Source organism: Macroventuria anomochaeta (genome assembly GCF_010093625.1).
Source record: "Macroventuria anomochaeta strain CBS 525.71 unplaced genomic scaffold BU25scaffold_16, whole genome shotgun sequence".
Classification (NCBI taxonomy): Eukaryota; Fungi; Ascomycota; class Dothideomycetes; order Pleosporales; family Didymellaceae; genus Macroventuria; species Macroventuria anomochaeta.
This window is the reverse complement of record NW_022985377.1, coordinates 621,836-641,375: the sequence shown is the minus strand read 5'-3', so window position 1 is coordinate 641,375 and position 19,540 is coordinate 621,836. Positions and strand designations below refer to the sequence as shown.

Sequence of the window (19,540 nt, the reverse complement as noted above, 5' to 3'; positions counted from 1 at the left end):
ATAGTGGAGCAGTCACGACTAGCACCTTTCTTTCCGCGGATATGGTGACCCACGACACCAAAGACGCCATCACTCGCGTCGAGCAAACAACGACGGTAACATCCAACAACAAAAAGTACGTTGATACTGCAGCAAAATGGCTTGCAGATGCGCACGTTGAAGATGCAGCCTTTACCTACGAGGAGGAACGCGCAGTTCTCAAACGAATCGACAAACGTGTTTTGGTTTTGTTGCTGGGTGCCTACTTTTTCCAACAACTCGACAAGTCGTCACTATCCTACGTCTCTATATTTGGTATTCAGAAAGACGCAGGGCTAGTCGGTAAGCAGTACTCATGGCTCGGATCCATCTTGTACCTGGCGCAGCTGGTGATGCAGCCTCTCGCTGCATTCCTGCTCGTCAAGCTTCCAACAGGAAAGGTCATCGCGGCTGCAATCTTCTGTTGGGGTAGCAGCCTCGCCATCATGGCAGCGTGCACCAGCTTCAAAAGCCTGCTGGGGCTGCGATTCCTTCTGGGTAGCTTCGAAGCCATGATAGCACCCGCGTGCGTTGCGACTACCACCATGTGGTGGCGTCGATCTGAACAGACGATGCGCACTGCGTCCTGGAACGCAATGAACGGTGTAACATACATCGTTGGAAGTCTGTTCACCTATGGACTTGGTCATATCAACAGCGACTCGATGTACAAGTATCAGATCATATTTCTATTCTGTGGTCTTTTAACCGTGGCGTACGCTTTTATGGTGTTGGTGCTCATGCCGGACTCTCCAATGAAAGCGAAGTATCTTACCGAACGCGAGAAGGTCATCGCTGTCGAGAGACTGCGCGCCAACCAGATGGGCATTCAGTCTGGTCAGTGGAAGTGGGACCAAGTGTGGGAGACGTTCATCGACTTGAAGACTTGGTGTTGGTTCGTCGCCATCATTGCGATCTCGTGAGTCCCCAAAATTAGCGATGAGAAGCTCTATTACAGAGAACTTCACTGACAGTCTCCAGAATCGCTAGTGGCGGTATCTCCTCTTTTGGCAGCCTCATTATCAAGGACTTTGGCTACACGAACTTTGAAGCCATCCTGTTCAACATTCCATTTGGCGCAATTCAGATCATTTCGATTCTCGGCTCTAGCTGGGGTGCAACGAGATTCAAGCGCAAAGGTCTAGCTATCGCCCTCGTCTCAATCCTGCCTGCTGTTGGCACAGTCATGATGTTGTCAGTACCTCGGAGGCACAAAGGCGTTCTTCTCTTTGGCTACTATCTGGTATCATGCCTAGCTGCCATCACACCTCTTTACTACACCTGGCACGTTCAAAACACTGCTGGAGACACTAAGAAGAAGTGCACTTCCGCCATGGTCTTCATCGGTATGTGCACTGGCAATGTAATTGGCCCTCTTCTCTACTCAGTTGACGACGCACCTGAGTATCGTCCTGGGCTTATCTCGAACCTTATTATGTTCATTCTTGTCGGTGTCATCTCACTACTGATCCCAGTATATCTTGCATTCTTGAACAAGAGACACGCGAAGCGCAGAGAGGAACTAGGAAAGTCGGCGGTCAGAATAGACGAGTCAATGCTGAAGAAAAACGAAAGGGATGTTGCAAAGGGAATCGAGCTTGGAAGTGATGAAACGCTGCGACAGGAGCAGGACAATGGCTTCTCGGACAAGACTGACATAGCCAACGAGGATTTTATCTATGGCGAGTATGCTCAAACACTATGTACTGTGCATTCAACTAACCTTTAGTAGTGTACTAGAGAACCGAGAGCACAAGGCGCGGAGGTAGTCATACTCTTCAAGTGGGCAACCGTTCGCTCATGTACACTCGCATCCACTTCTACTTATTGCGTCACTCGTAAATCCCATCTTCATCTTGGCTTCCTACTCCCGATGAATTCTTCTTACTACTTCTACCACGCTCTCCATATCTAATCGCCATTTATATATCCCCATTTACAGTGGCTTCTCCAGAACCCACATACACTGTTTTATGCTGCGACTGCTACGTGCCGCCACCTGCACACAAATCCGGAGAGTCACTGGTCGGTTCTGGCGCCTACAGATCTGCATTTACCATCGAAACCAAACTGCTCCGACGCCACTCGGGGCACTTCAACCCTCGGTGCGTCTCATCCTGCATTTTCAGGTGGCAGTTTGGATGACTTCAGTGCATTATGAGCAGCGCGACAAGAGACTCTATGTGACGGTTTATGGAGTAAAGAGGTCATGTGTGCCATGTGTGTTGGTGCAGTTCTCTTGCCCGTTTCAACAAGCACCTCCTGCTCTTGACTGCACGAGATAAACGTTATGTAAACAGACCCTGATGACTCCCGGGGGAGAGACAATCACAGATCAACACAATATACTGATTTTACTGCTTCGTGCGGTTCCCCCCTGACTTACTGCCTTGCGCAGTTACAACTCATTCATTGCAACTACCGCAACACTCTAGGTTACTGACCGCCTCCAGGCTTCTCTACAATGATGCAGGAGCCTGGCAGATATGTTTCGTTCTGACTCACGAAGATCCCGCCCTCTTCAAAGCCTTCGTTTGATTTGCAGACTGAAGCTGCATCGTCCATCCGACGCCTACCAAGACCACGGTCAGTTCCCTCTTACCGCAATTCCTTGTCCAGTTGTTCGTCTTCGTAAACACCTTGGACATGTCCTTCATGAGAAATGCGCTTGATGCATTCTTTCTCCGTGTATACGTACAGACGCAAACTTTGCTGACCGATCTCATCCCATATATAATGACTGTCACAAGTTGCTGCTCCCGCCCGCCCCCCCCCCCCCCCCCCGCCCAATGGCTGAAAACCATGATGTTATCAACCCACAAAGTTGTCCTTTGGGCCAAAGAGCTAAATCTCATCGTTGTTCCGAGTGTCAAGGGGATTCAGCAACCTTTGAAAGTCACCGATATCTACGAGCATACAGGCGAAGGCTCTTCTTTGCGAGACCTAATGAACGACATCATCATAGCGACCGGAAATGGAGATTAAGTACGAAGCTCTTGCATAAGTCGCCTGGGTGAAACACCTAACAACGGCTTGGGGTAACGATGAGTAGTACAGGCAATCTGTCTAGCTCAAAGGTTGATTGAGATCCAATGACAAACTTGATTGACGAGGTTGAACACGAACCATAAGGGTTGTGTTCCTACTTGCTTATATACAGTCCACCAGATCTGCTCGTTGACAAGCAGAGTCGGTCCTGGCCAATCCGGATAGATTGCGCCTTGTTGACGAGTATTGTATGATGCTCGTTGACGAGCATCGTGTCATGCTCATTGACGAGCATCCCTCAGGCGTCGGCTGGGTAGCCTTGCCGTGCTGCGCCTTCCCCCAGGCTTCCGTGTTTGGTTGGCGGTTACTTATTACCCGTTGTCCTATCGCAGGGCGTAGGATCGTAACACCATCCAACAAGGTGCAATACCAAAAAAGTGACCTGGATACCAAAGTAGAGCTTCAAATTTGATCCTAGCAGGTTGCCAGCTTACCGCAATGCCTCAAGTTCTCAAAATTGTAAGTTTTTGCCCTGAAAACTTGGGCGATGGGGAACACCAAGCATTTTGGTATGCGGGCTTTTTTTGCAACCGCGTGGCTCTCATAATCAAGTGGTCTGTGCTGCACAGAACACGGAAAATTCTGATCAAGAAGAACAGCAAAACCAGCAGGACTGCACCCAGGCTGCACAGCACAACAGAAGCCTAGAGGCTCTGAAAATGGAGGCAATGGCTGTTGGGAGTGTGCTGAGATGAATTCTGATGAATTTGGGATACCAGGGGGCCTGGGGAAAGATATAGGTGTTGACCAGAAGTTGGTGTAGGTGTTGAAGGCCGCCCTGGACTTCATCACGAGGACCAAGGTTGGCACAAGGAGGTGCAGCTTAGTTCAATTCAACTTCAGTGAACCTCGATTTTATTTGTCCAATACTTATTGTATTCAGAACCGTCATAGAGCACGATCCGAAGGAGAGCAACCTCGAACTCGATTCATCAGAGATGGCATTACAGCAATGGACGCCTACATGGAATACGTGCCTGCGCATTGCGACCCTAAAGAGAACAGCGTTCCGACAGATCCTGAAGACTGGGAGTCTGTTACGACTCATCGGAAGCACCCTCGGCCCTCGGACCAAGGTCGTCCAATCTACCGTCCACGACGAACTTCCTCTACTAAGGCGGTCAAGAACGCGCGTATTAAGTATCGTGCCAGGAACACTGCTTCCTTAAGGCCTGACAGAGAAGGGCGCGAGGAAGCATGTGGGTTGTGAGAGTTGTACCATTCATAGGAACCGCTTCCCGTTGGCAGAACCCGGCGGTCACCGTTCCGCATGTACTGGATGGTATTGGAACTGATAGACCTCCCATCGATAGACGGGAAACAGATGTATTGTGCATTTGCACGCTCAAACTTGTATACAGTCTACTAATACAATCATCTCATTACTCAGTCGCTCATCCAGTCACCCCCTCATCGTCGAATCTTAGGGTAGTAGTGCTAATACTTCTTCTTCCTCTGCCTGACATGCGGATCCTGACCCTTCCTATTCCTCTTCTGCCGATCCGTCGGCGGCTTATACGGCTCCTTGCCATACTCCTCGCGATACAAGCTCAGCATATACTCATCGACATGTCTCTTCTCGACCAGGCCTTCCAGCTCTGCTTCTGCAGCAGCGACGGCTTCGGAAGCAGCGCGTGTTGCGTTGCTGGACTCGTTGAAGTCGACCTGGTCGTCGTGGATCTCGTCAACGATCTCTTTCTGCGCGATGGAAGCTGCGTTGCGGTCCTCGGTGTCTTCAACGGTGTTCATAACACGCGCGTCGCCTAGGATGCCGGCACGCTCGCCAAGGACTCTATCCATGGCTGCGCCGGCCTCATCGGAGGTGTCGATCCCGCGATCGTCTTCTAGAGCGTCGCGCCAGGTGACTTTGTTGAAGGTGTCGGTCGTAAAGTCGCCCTTTTGGATGATGACGTCGTCGAGAAGACGCTTCTGGTTCGACTTGCGCAGGATGTTGGCTTCGATTGTGTACTCGCTGACGAACTTGTAGATGTGGACATCGCGTGTCTGACCGATACGGTGTGCTCGGTCCTGGCATTGTTTGTCCATGGCTGGGTTCCAGTCGAGGTCGTAGAAGATGACAGTATCGGCACCTGTGAGGTTGATGCCGAGACCCCCAGAGCGAGAGGAGAGGATGAAGGCTAGGATGTTGGTGTCAGTGTTGAACCGATCGGTGAGAATCTGGCGCTGCTCGACTTTGGTGGATCCGTCGAGACGCAGGTACCGGTGGCCGTGAATGTTCAGGAACTGTTCCAGAATATCAAGCACTTTGGTCATCTGGGTGAAGATCAAGACACGATGGCCTCCGGACTGAAGATCACGAAGGAGGGTGGCAAGTCGCTGCAGCTTTCCGCAGTCATACTGCAGTAGACGCTTGTCAGGGAAAGCGATGGATTGGCGCATGCGGGCCTCATGGAAGGGATCGCGCTGACGGGCCATATCTGAGGATCTGATGAGCTCTACACCTCGCTTCGACAGTGTCAAAGGTGCAAGCTCTTCCGCGGCAACTGCTGGTGTTACGCACGTGAACTGGGTGATCAGGGGTTGCAGAGCCTCTGCGCGCTGTTCGAGTGTAGGAATCATGTCAAAGAAGTGTGTCACTTGCTCAGTGCACCACTCGTTTGCGGCACGAATCGACTTGGGCGATCTGAAGCCGAGATCGCCATGATATCTTCGAATGATATCGTATTGCAGCTCCTCTTCCTTCGGAGGTATGATGGTCGTGGACTGCCCGAACTGGTGGTTCGTTGAACTGGGTGGATGTGGCGGGTATGCTGGTATCGGCTGAGGTTGCAATGGTTGCTGCATCGGATAGTAGGGGTTCATCGGCGGTGGCTTAGGTTTCAGTACCTTGATGCCAGCTCGTCGAGGACCGAACGTATGAGCATGCCAGTCGACAGTCACAGCATCAATGACCTCTTTCCCATAGATCGGATGGAACTGTGTCCTAGCCCGTGTAAGGGCGAGGCATCGTTGTAGATGATCACGAACAGCCACTTGCTCGCGGCGTGCCAATGCTGACATTGTAGACTGAAGTGAGGATGTCGCTGCTGGAGAAGGCTTGTTGATTCGGCGGGTTTGCCGCTCAATGAGATCTTCTAGAGGCCGTGTCGCACGAATCTGTTGCGAGCGCCGAGCATGTCGCATCTGAGTCTGCTCGCGTCGAGCAAAGACCATGTTCAGCGCGTCAAGGTTCACTTGCTTCTCCTCCAGGCCCTCATGTAACCGCTTGCGAATCAACAGATCCTTGATTTCGAATTGAGCAGCCACAGTTTTTGGCATCGCCATCGATGTAACAATGGCGCGCGTCTCGAAAAGATCTGGGTGGTTGCAGACTTTCCGTAACGACATCAAGCAGTTGATGATGGACATGTAGTTGCCAGACGACAAGATCTGCTTTGTGTCCGCACGACCCATGAAGCCATCGTAGAGCTGGCGCTGCCGCTTGGACAATTTGCAGTACACAACGTGCTCGTACTTTCCAGGCATCTGCTTCTCGACTTCCGCCTTCAGTCTGCGGAGCAAGTACGGTCGTAGAACCTCATGAAGCCTAGCGACGATCTTTTGCGCTTCAGCGTCGAGTTGCTGTCGACCTTGTTCCAAGATCTGCGACGTTGGATTCTTCAATGCCAAAGTAAACTCATCGAGGTTGGCGATGCGGCCTTCGCCAGCGAAGCCTGCGGGCATCAAGAAGTACAGCAATGACCACAATTCATCGATATTGTTTTGCAAAGGCGTGCCAGTCAACAACAGCCGTCGCTCGGTTCGCAGGGTGAGCATGGTCTGCCATCGCTGCGACTTGAAGTTCTTGATGTTGTGAGCTTCGTCGAGGATGAGATAGTGCCAAGCTCGCATCTTGAACGCGGCGGCATCCTGAAGAATGAGTTGGTACGAGGTGATAACGACATTGTACATGTCTTTGCCGGTGTTGCGCCAACCCATGCGCTTACGCTTGCGCTCGTTGATGTCGCCGTAATAAGTCAGGATCTTGAACCCGGGCAAGAACTTCTTGAACTCCATCTCCCAATTGAGCATGACGCTCGTAGGAACAACGACTAGATGTGGACCCCAGACGTTTCGAAAGCAGGCGATGTAGGCAAGGAGCGAGATGGTTTGAATTGTCTTGCCCAGACCCATCTCATCAGCTAAAATACCATTCGTCTCTGTGTCGTAGAGGTTTGCGAGCCAGTCAAGACCGCCGTGTTGGTATTCGCGAAGGGTGCCTCGCAGCAGAGGAGGGATCTCTGCACGGGGGGGAGATGAGGTCTGCCGGGATCTGTTGTGCACAACCTGTGCTTCTTGCACGTCGTCCTCTTCCGTTTCCATGATGATATTCTCTTCCACAGACTTCTTTGCACTAGTCTCAATGACCGAGGACGGCTTGACTGATGAGTCATCTCCGTTGATGCGAGTGTACTCGGTCTTGGGACCGTCATTGTCACCGTTTGTTCGAAGCTCTTCGACACCACCGTTTGCGTTTGCGCATGAAGAGGCATGGCCGTTCACACCATTGGTGTGCACGGAACGATCATCTGGAAGCTCTTCTTCAATCGACGTCTTTGCAGCCTCCTTCAACTTCTTGATGTCACTGGCACCCAAGAAACCCATCAACCCGATATCATCATCATCATCATCATCATCATCATCATCGTCGTCGTCGGTACCGTGATCCGAGGCTCCAGTTCCTGGCTCTGCGTCCTCATCGTCTCCGTCTTCAGGATCGTCGCTAGGCCAGGCTTCGCTGCCAGACCCAGAGCCATCGTCTTCGTCAGAATCCAGCAACGCATCATCGACCTGGTCCAGCTCGACGTTTGCGGGATTGATGAAGTTTGGTTTGTTCTCCTCGTCACCCGCACCCGCATGCCAGCCGTTAGTGTGCGCCGACTGTTCGCTCGGTGTGACAAGAGCATGGTCCATCTCGAGGTCAGGGTGTGGTGTGGGCGCAGGAGTGTCATCTTCCGCATCGTCTTCCGCATCGTCTTCCGCATTCGCTTCGTCTCCTGATTCTTCCTCGGTCGAGCTGCTGTCTGGAAGATCAGGCAGCTGCTCGTACTTGGCGCGCAACTGCTCGGCGGTGAGGTTCGCATCGTCGTCCTCTGCATTGTTCTCCTCACTGTCGTCGCTCGACGACATAACATCGTCATCGTTTCGAATCCTGGACGTGTCTGATGCTTCACTTCCGAGCTCGGCCATCTCGTCTTCGAACTCGCGGTCCTCGCTGTAGTACGAGGCTGAGTCGGCAGCACCGCGACCTAGAATCTCTTGAGCCTGATTGAACATGTCGTCCATGGCTTTGTGTCCGAGCTGAAGCTGTTCCTCCTCGTACTTGGCCACACGCTCTTTATCGATCTCCACTCTGACGAGGCTCCACGCATCTTTGACGTCCTTGACAAGCTGCTTGTAGCGTGTGATTTGGCGGTCTATCTCCTCCTGGTCGATTTCGTACTTGCTCTTACGCTTGTACTTGACTGCCCAGCGGTCTTGTGCCTCACGCGCGAGGATCTTAGCCAGGCGCCTGTGGTTTTTCTTCTCGTCAGCAAGCAGTCTCCCAAAGTGCAGGGCATGGGCAGTGACATGGTCCCAGTGCCCGTACTGTTGAGCTGGCTCTGGAGCTGGTTCAGGTGCAAAGACACTGCAAGCTGCCTGACTCAAAACACCGCTCTCAGCTGCATCCTCGATGCGCATGCGCCGTTGTGCCTCTTCCTCGGCCTTCTCGTCCGTTATGCGCTGCCATTCCTCCCCTTCGAGCGGATCATCTTGCGCAAGGAAGGCTTCGAGCGAACCGTGATTCGATGCTGGCGCGGCGTGGAGAGGGTGGCGCTTCGGAGGGTCGAGCTTGCGCAGCTTGAGGCGGAGGCCGGGCGCAGAAGCCGAGGGATCGAGGTCGTCCGCGTAGAGGCCGCCGTCAGGGTCATGTCCGTTCGTCATCAGCTGGTCATCTCCTAGTCCGTCAACGGAGGTTTGGGTAGCACGCCGCGTGCGACCGCTGCGCTTCCGAGTACCATCTGGCGACGCATGGCGCAGGACTGGCGAAGTAGGCGACAGCGGTCGTGCTGAGCCTGAGGGCTTGCGCTGACGCTCTGACTTGCGCGATGCGGGCGTGCTCACAACCGGTGCGGACGCCTTCTTGTTGAGAGCCGGTGTTCCCTTCTTAATGCCATTGGTCTGAGATGTCTTCTTCGCGCCGACACCGCTCTTGGGTGTGCCATTTGTCTGCGGCGCCTTGGTCGTGTGCCTTCCGGCGCGTTTGGCCGGCTCAGGCGTCGGCGGGGCTGCTTCTCGATTTACACGTGACGACTTCCGCACGCCGTTCTCGAACACAGTCGTTGGTCCGTCGGCGCTGAAGGACTTCCAGGGCGGCGATGCGGCGCGCGATGCTGAGCGCGGCGTGGACGTGGAGGACTCTTCCACTTTCCGCCGCTTCGCCGGCCGCTGTGTGACGCCACCATCATCGATGCCATCCACAGAGCCTCCTTCCTCTTTTACGGGCACCTTGACTTCCTCCTGGGTGCCGTCACCATTGGGTGCAGCGTTGTGCTCGATGTCGGCGTTCGTCGGGTCGTGGCGGGGGATCACGTCGCGGTCGGCAGGCGTGCCTTGTTCCATTCAGAGAGGGATGCTGCCTCGGAAAGCCTCGCAGCAGGGAGACCACCCGGCGCAACGCCAAATGAGCATATATCGCCTCGATTAAAACGCCGCTGAATGCCTCCAGACCCGCTGATGATGCTGGTTTTTTCAGATTTGTGCTAGTAATTCGCGTTGGGGCTGCAGCGGCGTGCGTGTGTTTGTGTTGTGAGGATCAAAAGTCGTGTTCCTCGGGGCCAGCCCAAAAAGATCGGTCCACGCGCACTAGCGTGAGCCTTGTACTTAGATCACTCCATAACTCCAAAAGCCTGGAGGTGGACGATGCCCAGAGACTATGGCAGGGCAAACACACGATAACCAACAACGCTCCATGCATGCTGCCTCTCACGATGAAGTAGTGGTCTGCGATTCTGCTGCGTCAAAACCACAACGCCAGGTCCTGGGAGGTCCTCAGGGAGTCAAAGATGGGGTAACAGTGCTTCCGTTCCAGCTGCTTGCCCTCGGCCATCGTCCGCGCCACGAGGAACCAGTTCTCAGCGTTGCATTGCAAGTCTCGGGCTGGAAGTGCAGCCTGGAGGTAGTCAGACTTCTGGCCCCAGGGAGGCAGTCATCCAGTGGGCAAGGACTAGAACTGTGCTCATGACATCCAAGTCCTGGCCACATTGAATGCTGGCACTTTGCCAATCGTCGGGCATCTTGGCTGTGTACTCCTGCTGCGCGAAATGCTGTGTCGGTGGGCCTGGAGTTGATCCATGGATGGGACATCAAGTCCGTCGCTCAAAGCGGATTAGCGCGTGATCTTCGCCAAGCTCCGCCAAGCTCACTGAGCTCATCACGAACCTCACGTCAACCAGCAATTACACATCGACCCCCGCAACTCCGCCTTCACGTACAGCACCACCCCAATTGCTCTCCCCCAGCTGCTGACACCCGCCCAGCATGCTCTCCCGGCGCATCGCAGCGGCGCGCCCGCTTCCCGGCTCCGTGCTGCGCTCGTCCGCCGTCCCGCAATTCACCCAGCGCCGCACAGCACTCACCGCACACGAGCGCGCCGAGCTAGCCGACCCCAACCAGAACGGCGGTTACATCAACCCGCCCCTCGAGAAGCGCAACAACCGCGACCCCTATGCCGACTGGTGGGACAAGCAGGACCGCCGCAACTACGGCGAGCCCTGCCACGAGGACCACGATATCCTTGGTGCGGTCTCGCTGCACGACTACAACCACTTTACTCCCGGATGGGGAGGCGTGCTATTCGGAACTTTCGTTGCGACAGTGATTGGCCTGTGTGTGGCTGTGAACCAGATCTACCCGGACAAGATCAGTGCCCCCAAGACATACCCCGATGGTCTGGAGGCTGAGCTCGGAGGAAAGGGCGCTATGCTGGTGAGTCGTTGCGTGAGAATCATGGAAACGTTGCTAATGGCATGACAGGCCAGGAAGCCCGGCGCGGAATGGTAGAGGAGGATGCTGAAAAAAAGCTATGTGTAAATACCACCGGTCAATTCTGCAATGGACGCTTTCATATGTTACATCTCATGCCCAGATCATCGCAGATCATATCCTCCCTTCCTTCATAAACCCCTACAAAGTACCCTACAAAGTACCTGGTGTCTCTCGCATTTCCTCCCCCTTCCGACGTTCCTCTCTGCTGCGTCCTTCACCCATGTGTTCTGCGACCGCGTGTTGTGCTCGATAGTTACATCAAAGTTACTTGGACACTTTGCCAGCGTAGCGGCGTCTCTGGAGGTAGTCTGTTAGACCCAGCTCCTCGAAAGAGCAGTCCTTGTATGGCTGCTGGAAGGTGATGGTCTGGTAGTGCTGCTTCGTCGATAAGACCTTTCCGTTGAACGTATCTTGCTCGACATGTGCCTGTAACGCTGTGCTCGCGGTGCCGTCTGTAAGGGTGCTGGTTGTTGCTGAGCCGGAGCCGATTCGAAGAATCGGACATCGCTATCCAGGTCAGTATCAAGCTCCACCTAGAGGCGATACAACACTTTCAGCACGACCGTATCCAAACTTCTGACAGTTACTACAACGATGCTTGCGCCAATTCTGTGGTTGCGGGTAATCCCGTGCGTTATGGCCGTCACTCTCGCAGTTCCAGCATCGGGACTTGGCCTCCTGTTGCCGGAAAGGGCAGTCGTTACGCTCGTGTCCCGGCTGCCCGCAATGGTGGCAGTTGCGTGGGTCCAGGCGCTCAATCTGGCTTACTGTCTCTCTTAACATGTAAGCCTTCACGTCTTTGACATCTCCGTTGCAATTGACCTACTCAAACACAAGTGTCCGGACCATGTTCTCTCCGGGAGTGGTCATGTTACTTGGCACAGCACGCCTTACACTGAATCTTGACCCAATCATTGCGCGGTATAGTCAAGTTGCCAGGCGCTTGTTGCTGTTTCACCAGATGGCTGAGCAAGTTGCGCAGGAAACCCGTGGGTAAGCCTAGCTCGTTGTCGCTCAGCTCGGCGAAACCCATCGTTCAGCTACTACAAGCACGAGCAGTCGACGAAGGGGATCGTTCTCTCTAGTCTCACTATAGATGAACTCTGCGGCGGTGGCAGGAACCTCTCGTTCATGAATGGTCACGTAGGAGGAACGCGTTCAAGGCGTGGTTCTTGGGACCCTCGACTAGGTAGGCTTCAGCGAACAAGTAAATCGCCACGATATCTTCCCAAGGTGGTGCGTCGTTGTCAGCGAAAGACCCACAGCTCAGTCACTTGAAGAAGAGTTGGAACGTGTGAACCTCGACCGGCAGATCAAGGGTCGCGGGTGCGGTGTCTGGGTTCCCTTGACTCAAGATGATATACAAATACTCAGAGTAATGGCACAACAAGCCTCGATAGAGCTGAAACTCCTTTGTAGGCTCGTCGCCTTCGCCTACTCGAACACTGATCATTCGGTCGAAAGCAGAACCGTCAATGTCAGCCGGCTGTTCTGGGTTGGGGTTCGGTGCAGAACATATGAAGGAGGGCTTGACGCGGGCGAGATGCAAAAGATACTCGGCGGTCTGGACATCTTGGAGGCGTTCGCGCAGCGAAGATGTTGTTATCCGATGGTCGCTACACAGTGTACAGGGTGACGTGCGTTGATGTGTCAAGGAATGTCGCAGTGGATGAGGTGAAAGTCGAGTCACGTGTCGACGCGTTCGGTCGCTAGCGCGGCGACAAGGACTGCAGCAGGCAAGAGCCCGGGCTCAGCGCAAAGGACGCGATGAGAATGAGGTGAACCTGGGCAGTTGATCGTCATGAAGCTCACGACTGAGTGCGTGGAATGACGCAGTAAGCGCACAGTATGCAGACGAGATGTGGAGAGATCTAACGGATTAACAAATGCCCTGGTTGCCCTCAAAGCTCACGACTACGGTGGACCGCAGGGTCGCTGCTTGGCTCGTGAGGGCATTCAAATACCAGCAATGCTCATAGTTGTAAGGCAGTACAGAGACCGGTCTAATAACCTAAGGCTTCCTGTTCACGTGTTAGCATGAAAAAGACGCGCCAGACATGGCGTCCGTATACTGTCTTGATGTGCTTGAGGCGTCTAAAATGTTCCTGCCGACCAGTGGACCTTGTTTGAAAATCATGCATCGTGTTCCAACCACTTCACACTCCAATACTTCCCAAATTCAACATACGAACAAGAACTGTGAACAACCCCAGCATCTCCAACATGCACTTCTCCAAGCCCGCCATCCTCAGACTCCTTGCGCTCACAACTCCCCCTCTTTCATCGCCCGTACCCGCGGCTCCAAAGGACTCCCCTGCCATTATTGACAGTATGTCCAAGTTCGAATGCGTCATAAGTCCCTATGCAGCCACACCCTTCATCTTCATCTCGTGGTCTAACACAAAACATCAGCGCTCATGCCTCCATTGACCTGGTTACAACCTCGAGGCTAAAACGAGATGAAGTTTTGCGAATCGGATCATTTCGCCGCCCAGCAATGGATCAACGCCAAGGTCGCGCCATGTTTCCTTGATAGATGCCCAAGTGATAAGATACCCGAAATTGAGCAGGGTATGCGTGTCCCTGAAAGTATTCAGCAATATCCCTTGTCTGCACTTCTTCGCGAGCAAAGGCATCCATGAGAGGTCTTGGCTTCCAGAAGAGCAGCCATGACCACCATAGGTCCATGATGAGGTAGAGGTTTTGCCGCCAGCCGAGGTTCCAAGGGCTTTTGTCATCATATTTGGTTTCCCAAATATCGACGCCCTCTTCTGTGCAGATATGTACTTCTCCATCGTCTTCTCCTTGAGAGTGACATTATGAAGACCAAGCCGTCCCCAGAATTGAGGGTGATGCCGAGGGTGTGGATGAAGAAAGGACCAATGCACACCAGAATGGCAGCATGACTGTTGCCGTGCTGGTACGAATCGGCTTTGGGATAGCCCAGGAAGCGACAATCAAGCAAAATAATTGATGAATGGCCATGAATACAATCATAAGTAAACATGGCTTGAGATTGTGGAGCCAAACCTGACCAACCCAGAACTCGCAGGTGTGCTCGAGCATGAGGAGACACTTATTACGGTGCCTACTGTGGTAGTGACGGCCTCCACGAACATTTTGCAAGGAACGCGGAATGGTCTCGAAGTTGTGTCGGGACCGGAGACTTGCATGACGGCCTGTTCTGGTGGCGCAACGAGCTTCCAGCGCGGAGCAACCCAGCAATATGAGTACTGACAATATGCGAGGAGAATAAGCCAGGGGAGCCCGGTCAGGATGAGGAAGGTCCAGAGGATGACTGCTGTTTCGTAGTGCCACTTCTTGGGGTTTCCGTAAACCGAGATCTTCTTCGGCACAGTCTACGAAGACACTCGTATATATTAGTAACCGCGATTTGAAGCACAACTGATGCATTGGGTCGGGATGCTTGCATTGCTTACTGGCAAGCTCATAGCCGATGAGCCAAGGTGAGAGAACCGCTTGCGCGAGGAGGAAGCAGATGGTGAAGCAGAAGTAGTACTGCCAGTCTTCCATGATGGGGAAGAGGGCTTGAGGAAATGACGAAAGTTGCAACGAATAAAGGCAGGAGAGAGCCGTTCGCTGCGGTCGTCGAGCGTGATAAAGCTGGAGGGCAAGAGTGGAAGTGAGCGCAACGATGAATTTACAACAAGGCTTGACATGACAACAGTGACCGCAAAAGGTAGGCGCAACGCCGACAACACGTAAACAAAGCTCACTTTCCACCTTCCTCGAACGATTCTGGCGGCTACAATGACGTGCGGAAGTAACAGCCACGCGTGATGGACCTTGAGGAAGCTGCAGCGAGCTGCTCGGTGAACCCAGAGGGCTGGCATTATTATTAGATACTACCTGAAGGGGTGCATCAACGCCATGCTAAACATAACAATGCAGAGGTATCTTAGGCAAAGGAAAAATGGTCTACTCAAATGCGCGTCCAGACGTCCTATCGCCCGCGGCCCATGCCTAGACCTGTCATGCGACCACCACCAGCGTTCAAGCTCTGTCGTACAATCATCTCTGCGGCCTGCGCAGCGGCGAGTCGCTCCTGTTGAGTTTGTCAGTACCCGCGCTCTCAACACAAGCCGCATGTAACATACCTTCTGCCTGCTCCGGTCCTTTAGGTACCTCTCAGCTTCTGGCCTCATTCTCAGTATCCTCAGAATCATATCGTCATTCGGCTCAGCCTGTGCTTCCTTCCTCTTCTCCTCCTTCGCCTTTTTCATCGTACCCAGGTTCCTGCTCAGCATGATCGTCTTGTGCTTGCGTGTCGGCATACCCACAAGCCCTGCAGCACCGCCAAATTGGTGACCCATAGCAGGCGGTGCAGACTGCCTGTTCAATCTGGCTGCTGTCTCCTGTTGTCTGCGAGCGCTGGCACCGGCCATGGCCTCGCTAGTGCGGATGAGGTCTTCTGTGGACTCGAAGTAGAAGAAGTTGAGGTTTTGAAGTTCGTGGTACTTGGGCGATTTGAGGACGTCCATAGGTACACCGTCGACATTGCCGTCTTCATCAGCCGCGTGGAAGAAGTCGAAGAGTAGCTTGAGCCACTTGAAGACAATGTCGAGCTCCTGTTGGGTCAGTGGGCGCTGCTGAGACAGCTTGTCGGAGAGGGGCGGGACGAGCAATGACTCTATCGTTGCTAGCGCTTCCTTCCATAGACGAGTCATGACCATGATCATAGCAGCATCTGTAAGGGTCTGCTTCATGATGGCGAAGTTCTCGTCGAAGTATCTGAACAGAGGGTCAAGGGCTTGTGTGACGTCCTGTTGCGTGGGACCTTGGATGACGGACTGCGGTCGGGCTGCACGGAAGTAGTTTGTGACTGATGTTACAGAGATTCCTCGGTTCAGTAAGGCTTTCAGCGTACGTCGAGAAAGGGTGTGATTGATGAAAGACGAGAGCTAGATCTGTCAGTGGATGCAACTTGAAGAACGGAGTGTGTGCATTACCTTGTCTGTGATCTTCCGTGTCATGTCTCGCTCAGTCCTCTTAAGTGTCCTGAACGACTTGCCGAAATAGAACTGGATGTCATCTCGCTCGCCTTCCATACTCACACGCAACAGCAAGCGACCTTGAGTGTCAAGGTCTAGCCAGTACTCGCGCGGCATGTAGTCTCTGAAGTGCGAGGGGTCTAGCTTGAGCGAGGTTCGACCAACACAATCATGATCACCGAGCGTGTCCCAATCCCAGATGGTAGCAACAATGTTGAGCGGCCCGTTCGTGGTGATGTCGATCGTTTCATCCCACCGTGGGTTCAGGTTGCCATAGATGACTCGTGTCTTCGCAAGGCGCTTCTGGTACTCATCACCGAGGACGACATATGGATCACTAAGACCGTTCATATCACACGCCTTGAGGTCCTCCGCTTCGATGATCTTAATTGTGAAGACGAAGTTGTTGTTTCGAATGCGTTGAGTTGGAGGAGGCGCGTACTTCTGGATGACTTCTGCACAGGCATCCACTCCAATCTCGCGCTCCAGCTTATCGAGCTGTTGCATTGCGTATTCGATGTTGTTGAGCTTGACGAGAGACTATGACAATCAGCATGTAGACACACTCTGCGATTCTGAAACTTACCTCAGGCCAGAACTGGAACGGCACAACCGCTTCCTTTTGTGCATACAAATCCTTGGCCATTGATGCCCACTGTTGTGTTCTCGTCTGACGCGCTGCAGCTTCTTGCTCTGGTGTCAACCGGTCCATTTCCCTCGCGAACTTTTGTTCGACAAGATCGCAGTACCTAGCAAGCGCAAGACCGATTGACTTTGATACGGCTGTCATGAACTTGGCATACTGTAGGTCATCGTCCCAGTTCAACCCTACAATCTGCTCAATACTCTGGTTGAAGGATCGGAAAATGTCTACAACTGAGATACTGTGTCGTTCGTCATCGGCAGGAACAGGGTTTTGTGACTGGATCTGAAACTGATCCACCTTGAAAGCATTGTCGACCCAACCTATGAGGTTCGAATCGGTCATCTCGATCCAACGCCAGACGAATTCCTGCAGCAGACCCTCGATGTTGAATGCAAAGCGTCGATTCGGCAGAGCATCGCTGTGTATGCGACGGATCTCGACCATCTCTTTGTAGAGATCGAACCCATCTTGCACCGGTACGTCTTCGCCCTTGGAGTGAGCCACGTCCATGATGCGTGAGACTATGTCCCTCGCATCTGTCGCGTATGCTGGAAACATCTCTTCGACTAAACACATCATCGGGCTGACACCCATAATCTCGGGTGTTTTGCGGTATCGCTTCTGGATCTTCTCACATAGCTTCACCACTGCGCGTCCTAGCTCGATGACATGATAGAATTCCCAATCCTCCTTGGTGTCAGGAATGTTCTTAGCCAGCATTTCTCCATACACGTCACCTGATTTCCGTCGAAGTGCCTGCCGCAATTGCTCTGTAAACTGGTTGAGATCTTCGTCGGGCGCATCGAAAATGGGATCTTCATAAATGTGGCTCGTGATGATGTACATGATAGGTCCTAGCGGTGGCGCTTTGGTGTCGTAAACGAACATCATCAGCTCGAAGAGCTCACGAAGTAGCGCATCATGCAGTGATGATAGAATCTGTTGGTTGAGCAAAAAGTCGTGTACGGTCCATTTCGAGCGATCTGATAGTACATCGGGTACTGGCATCTGCATCATGCTCATCCTGTTTGACTTCTTGTCGGTTGGTGGTGGCTCCTTCACATAATTGAACGCAGCATCCAGAGTGTCAAGGTCCAGCTCTTGGTCGAGATACTTTTCTCGAATGACATCCAGGTACAGCATGAAACGCGAAGGCTGAGGCAATCTCCACCTGAACGCGATCTCATTAAGTAGATCGTGTGACTGTTTAGAGAGCAATCCGGTATACTCAGTAGCTCCTTCGTTGTGTTTTGCATCGGCTAGATCATACGTAAGGGCCTCCTTGACGATAGCGCGGTAGTAGCTGCGAGGGTCGGACGGAATGAAGGTATACGATTCGTCACCGTTCGCCAGGTCGTCGCGCATACTGAGTCCGTCCATCGCTTGATCAAGGCCGTATGCTGCGCCACTTTCAGAAGATTGCGAGCCTTGCCTTGAGCCTAGGTCAACTGATGCGTTGTGGGACCTGAGCTGCGCCGCGGCACCATGTGACGAGCTCTTTGCTAAATCTGGGTTTGCTTGCAGGAGTTCCATAATCAAGCGCGAAAGCTCGGGTGTTTCTTGATTCTTCCACAGCTCGTATGCTTCCTCTGATTCAAAGTCGCCCATATTCAGCGTCTTCTTTGTCATCAGACTCAGGTTGGTCTGGTATGTTTTGAGATCTTGCAACGCTGCCTTCTCTGTCCAGGAGTCTTTGTATCTGGTAACGTCTGCCTGAACGTCGGAGTAAGACACAGAGAAGATTCGCGAGACAATCAAGACAAGCGGCATGTCTTTGACCTCGTAAGACCGTTCCACTAGCACCTCAATTGTTGTGCCACCTTGCCCACCGTTGCGCTGGCTCTCGGCTGTCAGATCTTGGTCGTGCACCAACAGCTTCTTTTCCATGGTCTGGAGTCGCTGCAGCAATTCGGGCCGGTCTCGCTGCCAGTCGTGGTCCCTCAGCGTCGAGCTGATCAGGCGGATGAAGAGGGCCAAGTGTCGGTCCACCATAAGCTTATAGCTATCGTCCCCCAGCTGCTTGCCTCTCTGCATCTCCTTTGTGGCATTCGAGAAGAACATCAGGACCAAACCCTCTACCTTCCTGTCCTGTTCCATGTTCCTCCTGGCTTGCGGCTCCTTGAAGGCATTCAAGAACACGGCGAATGTACGCTTGACCGCAGGGTCCCTGAACTCAGGCATCTTCTCTGTGCCCATCAGAACCTTTGTCATGCGCTTCTCCAGCTCTCCCATGAAACCATGTGGGAACTTGGTACTCTTGGAGTCGCGTATCGAAGCAATTTCTGATATGACGTTGGCGGCAGTGGTAGTCGAGACGCGCTGGACTGGCTTTGGTGCGGGCACGTGCTGGACGCGCTTCTGCCGGGGCTGTAGCAGGTAGTGGAGGTAGCCCACGCGGAGGGCATAGAGGTAGGCATCCTGGGCGGAGACGGGGCGCCTGCTCGCGCGCGAGGTTGCCGAACTGTGTCGCTGTAGGCGTTCGCGGGCCTGGACACTGTTTATGCGGCGGTTACTGTAGCGTGTCGAGTCCATGTCGGTGTCGTGGGAGGTGAGGATGCCGTTGGGCGCATATGGATCCCAGGCCGGCGGTCTGCAGCCGTATTCGGGTGGGTGGCAGGCGCAATACGACCAGCAGGGGCGTTCCTTCTCTTTGCAGCTACTCTCACTGCTCTATAGACGACCTTGGGTTATTCAGCGTCGTAGCCACACTTTACCACAACTACGTTGTATGGGATACGAGCTCGAGGGTGTGGCGGGAGCTTCGCCGAATGATGGGAGGCTGCGTCAC

At 53.4% G+C, this 19,540-nt stretch overlaps 5 protein-coding genes across 5 annotated transcripts; 2 read left to right on the top strand and 3 right to left on the bottom strand.

The window, feature by feature from the left end:
* Window positions 1-41: 41 nt before the first annotated feature.
* BU25DRAFT_491323 (MFS general substrate transporter) lies at window positions 42-1,787 on the top strand (the record flags this gene model as incomplete). The annotated part of the gene is made up of 3 exons (XM_033711558.1): window positions 42-937; window positions 1,000-1,704; window positions 1,751-1,787. 3 exons carry the CDS (start codon window positions 42-44, stop codon window positions 1,785-1,787), a joined length of 1,638 nt encoding a protein of 545 aa, XP_033561917.1.
* A 2,639-nt stretch (window positions 1,788-4,426) lies between these two features.
* Window positions 4,427-9,838, bottom strand: BU25DRAFT_410859 (uncharacterized protein). Its single transcript, XM_033706405.1, has one exon. It carries the CDS (start codon window positions 9,667-9,669, stop codon window positions 4,504-4,506), a length of 5,166 nt encoding a protein of 1,721 aa, XP_033561916.1. The 5' UTR covers window positions 9,670-9,838; the 3' UTR covers window positions 4,427-4,503.
* Window positions 9,839-10,415: 577 nt separating this feature from the next.
* On the top strand, window positions 10,416-11,363 carry BU25DRAFT_59610 (uncharacterized protein). The gene is made up of 3 exons (XM_033711940.1): window positions 10,416-10,537; window positions 10,587-11,034; window positions 11,083-11,363. Exons 2-3 carry the CDS (start codon window positions 10,588-10,590, stop codon window positions 11,107-11,109), a joined length of 474 nt encoding a protein of 157 aa, XP_033561915.1. The 5' UTR covers window positions 10,416-10,537; window position 10,587; the 3' UTR covers window positions 11,110-11,363.
* BU25DRAFT_491320 (uncharacterized protein) lies at window positions 10,965-14,628 on the bottom strand (the record flags this gene model as incomplete). The annotated part of the gene is made up of 3 exons (XM_033711557.1): window positions 10,965-11,601; window positions 14,187-14,453; window positions 14,572-14,628. The coding sequence occupies 3 exons, from the start codon at window positions 14,626-14,628 to the stop codon at window positions 11,359-11,361; spliced, it is 567 nt and encodes a 188-aa protein (XP_033561914.1). The 3' UTR covers window positions 10,965-11,358.
* A 430-nt stretch (window positions 14,629-15,058) lies between these two features.
* BU25DRAFT_341299 (uncharacterized protein) lies at window positions 15,059-19,284 on the bottom strand (the record flags this gene model as incomplete). The annotated part of the gene is made up of 4 exons (XM_033702857.1): window positions 15,059-15,160; window positions 15,213-16,016; window positions 16,065-16,646; window positions 16,693-19,284. The coding sequence occupies 4 exons, from the start codon at window positions 19,282-19,284 to the stop codon at window positions 15,059-15,061; spliced, it is 4,080 nt and encodes a 1,359-aa protein (XP_033561913.1).
* Between the last annotated feature and the right edge of the window lie 256 nt (window positions 19,285-19,540).

What these genes read in the sequence shown, in the direction of transcription:
- BU25DRAFT_59610 (XM_033711940.1), top strand. Translation starts at nt 10,588, where the DNA reads ATGCTCTCCCGGCGCATCGCAGCGGCGCGCCCGCTTCCCGGCTCCGTG. An exon ending in GAGGAAAGGGCGCTATGCTG is followed by an intron (nt 11,035 to 11,082) that starts GTGAGTCGTTGC and finishes ATGGCATGACAG; the next exon opens with GCCAGGAAGCCCGGCGCGGA.
- BU25DRAFT_410859 (XM_033706405.1), bottom strand. Translation starts at nt 9,669, where the DNA reads ATGGAACAAGGCACGCCTGCCGACCGCGACGTGATCCCCCGCCACGAC.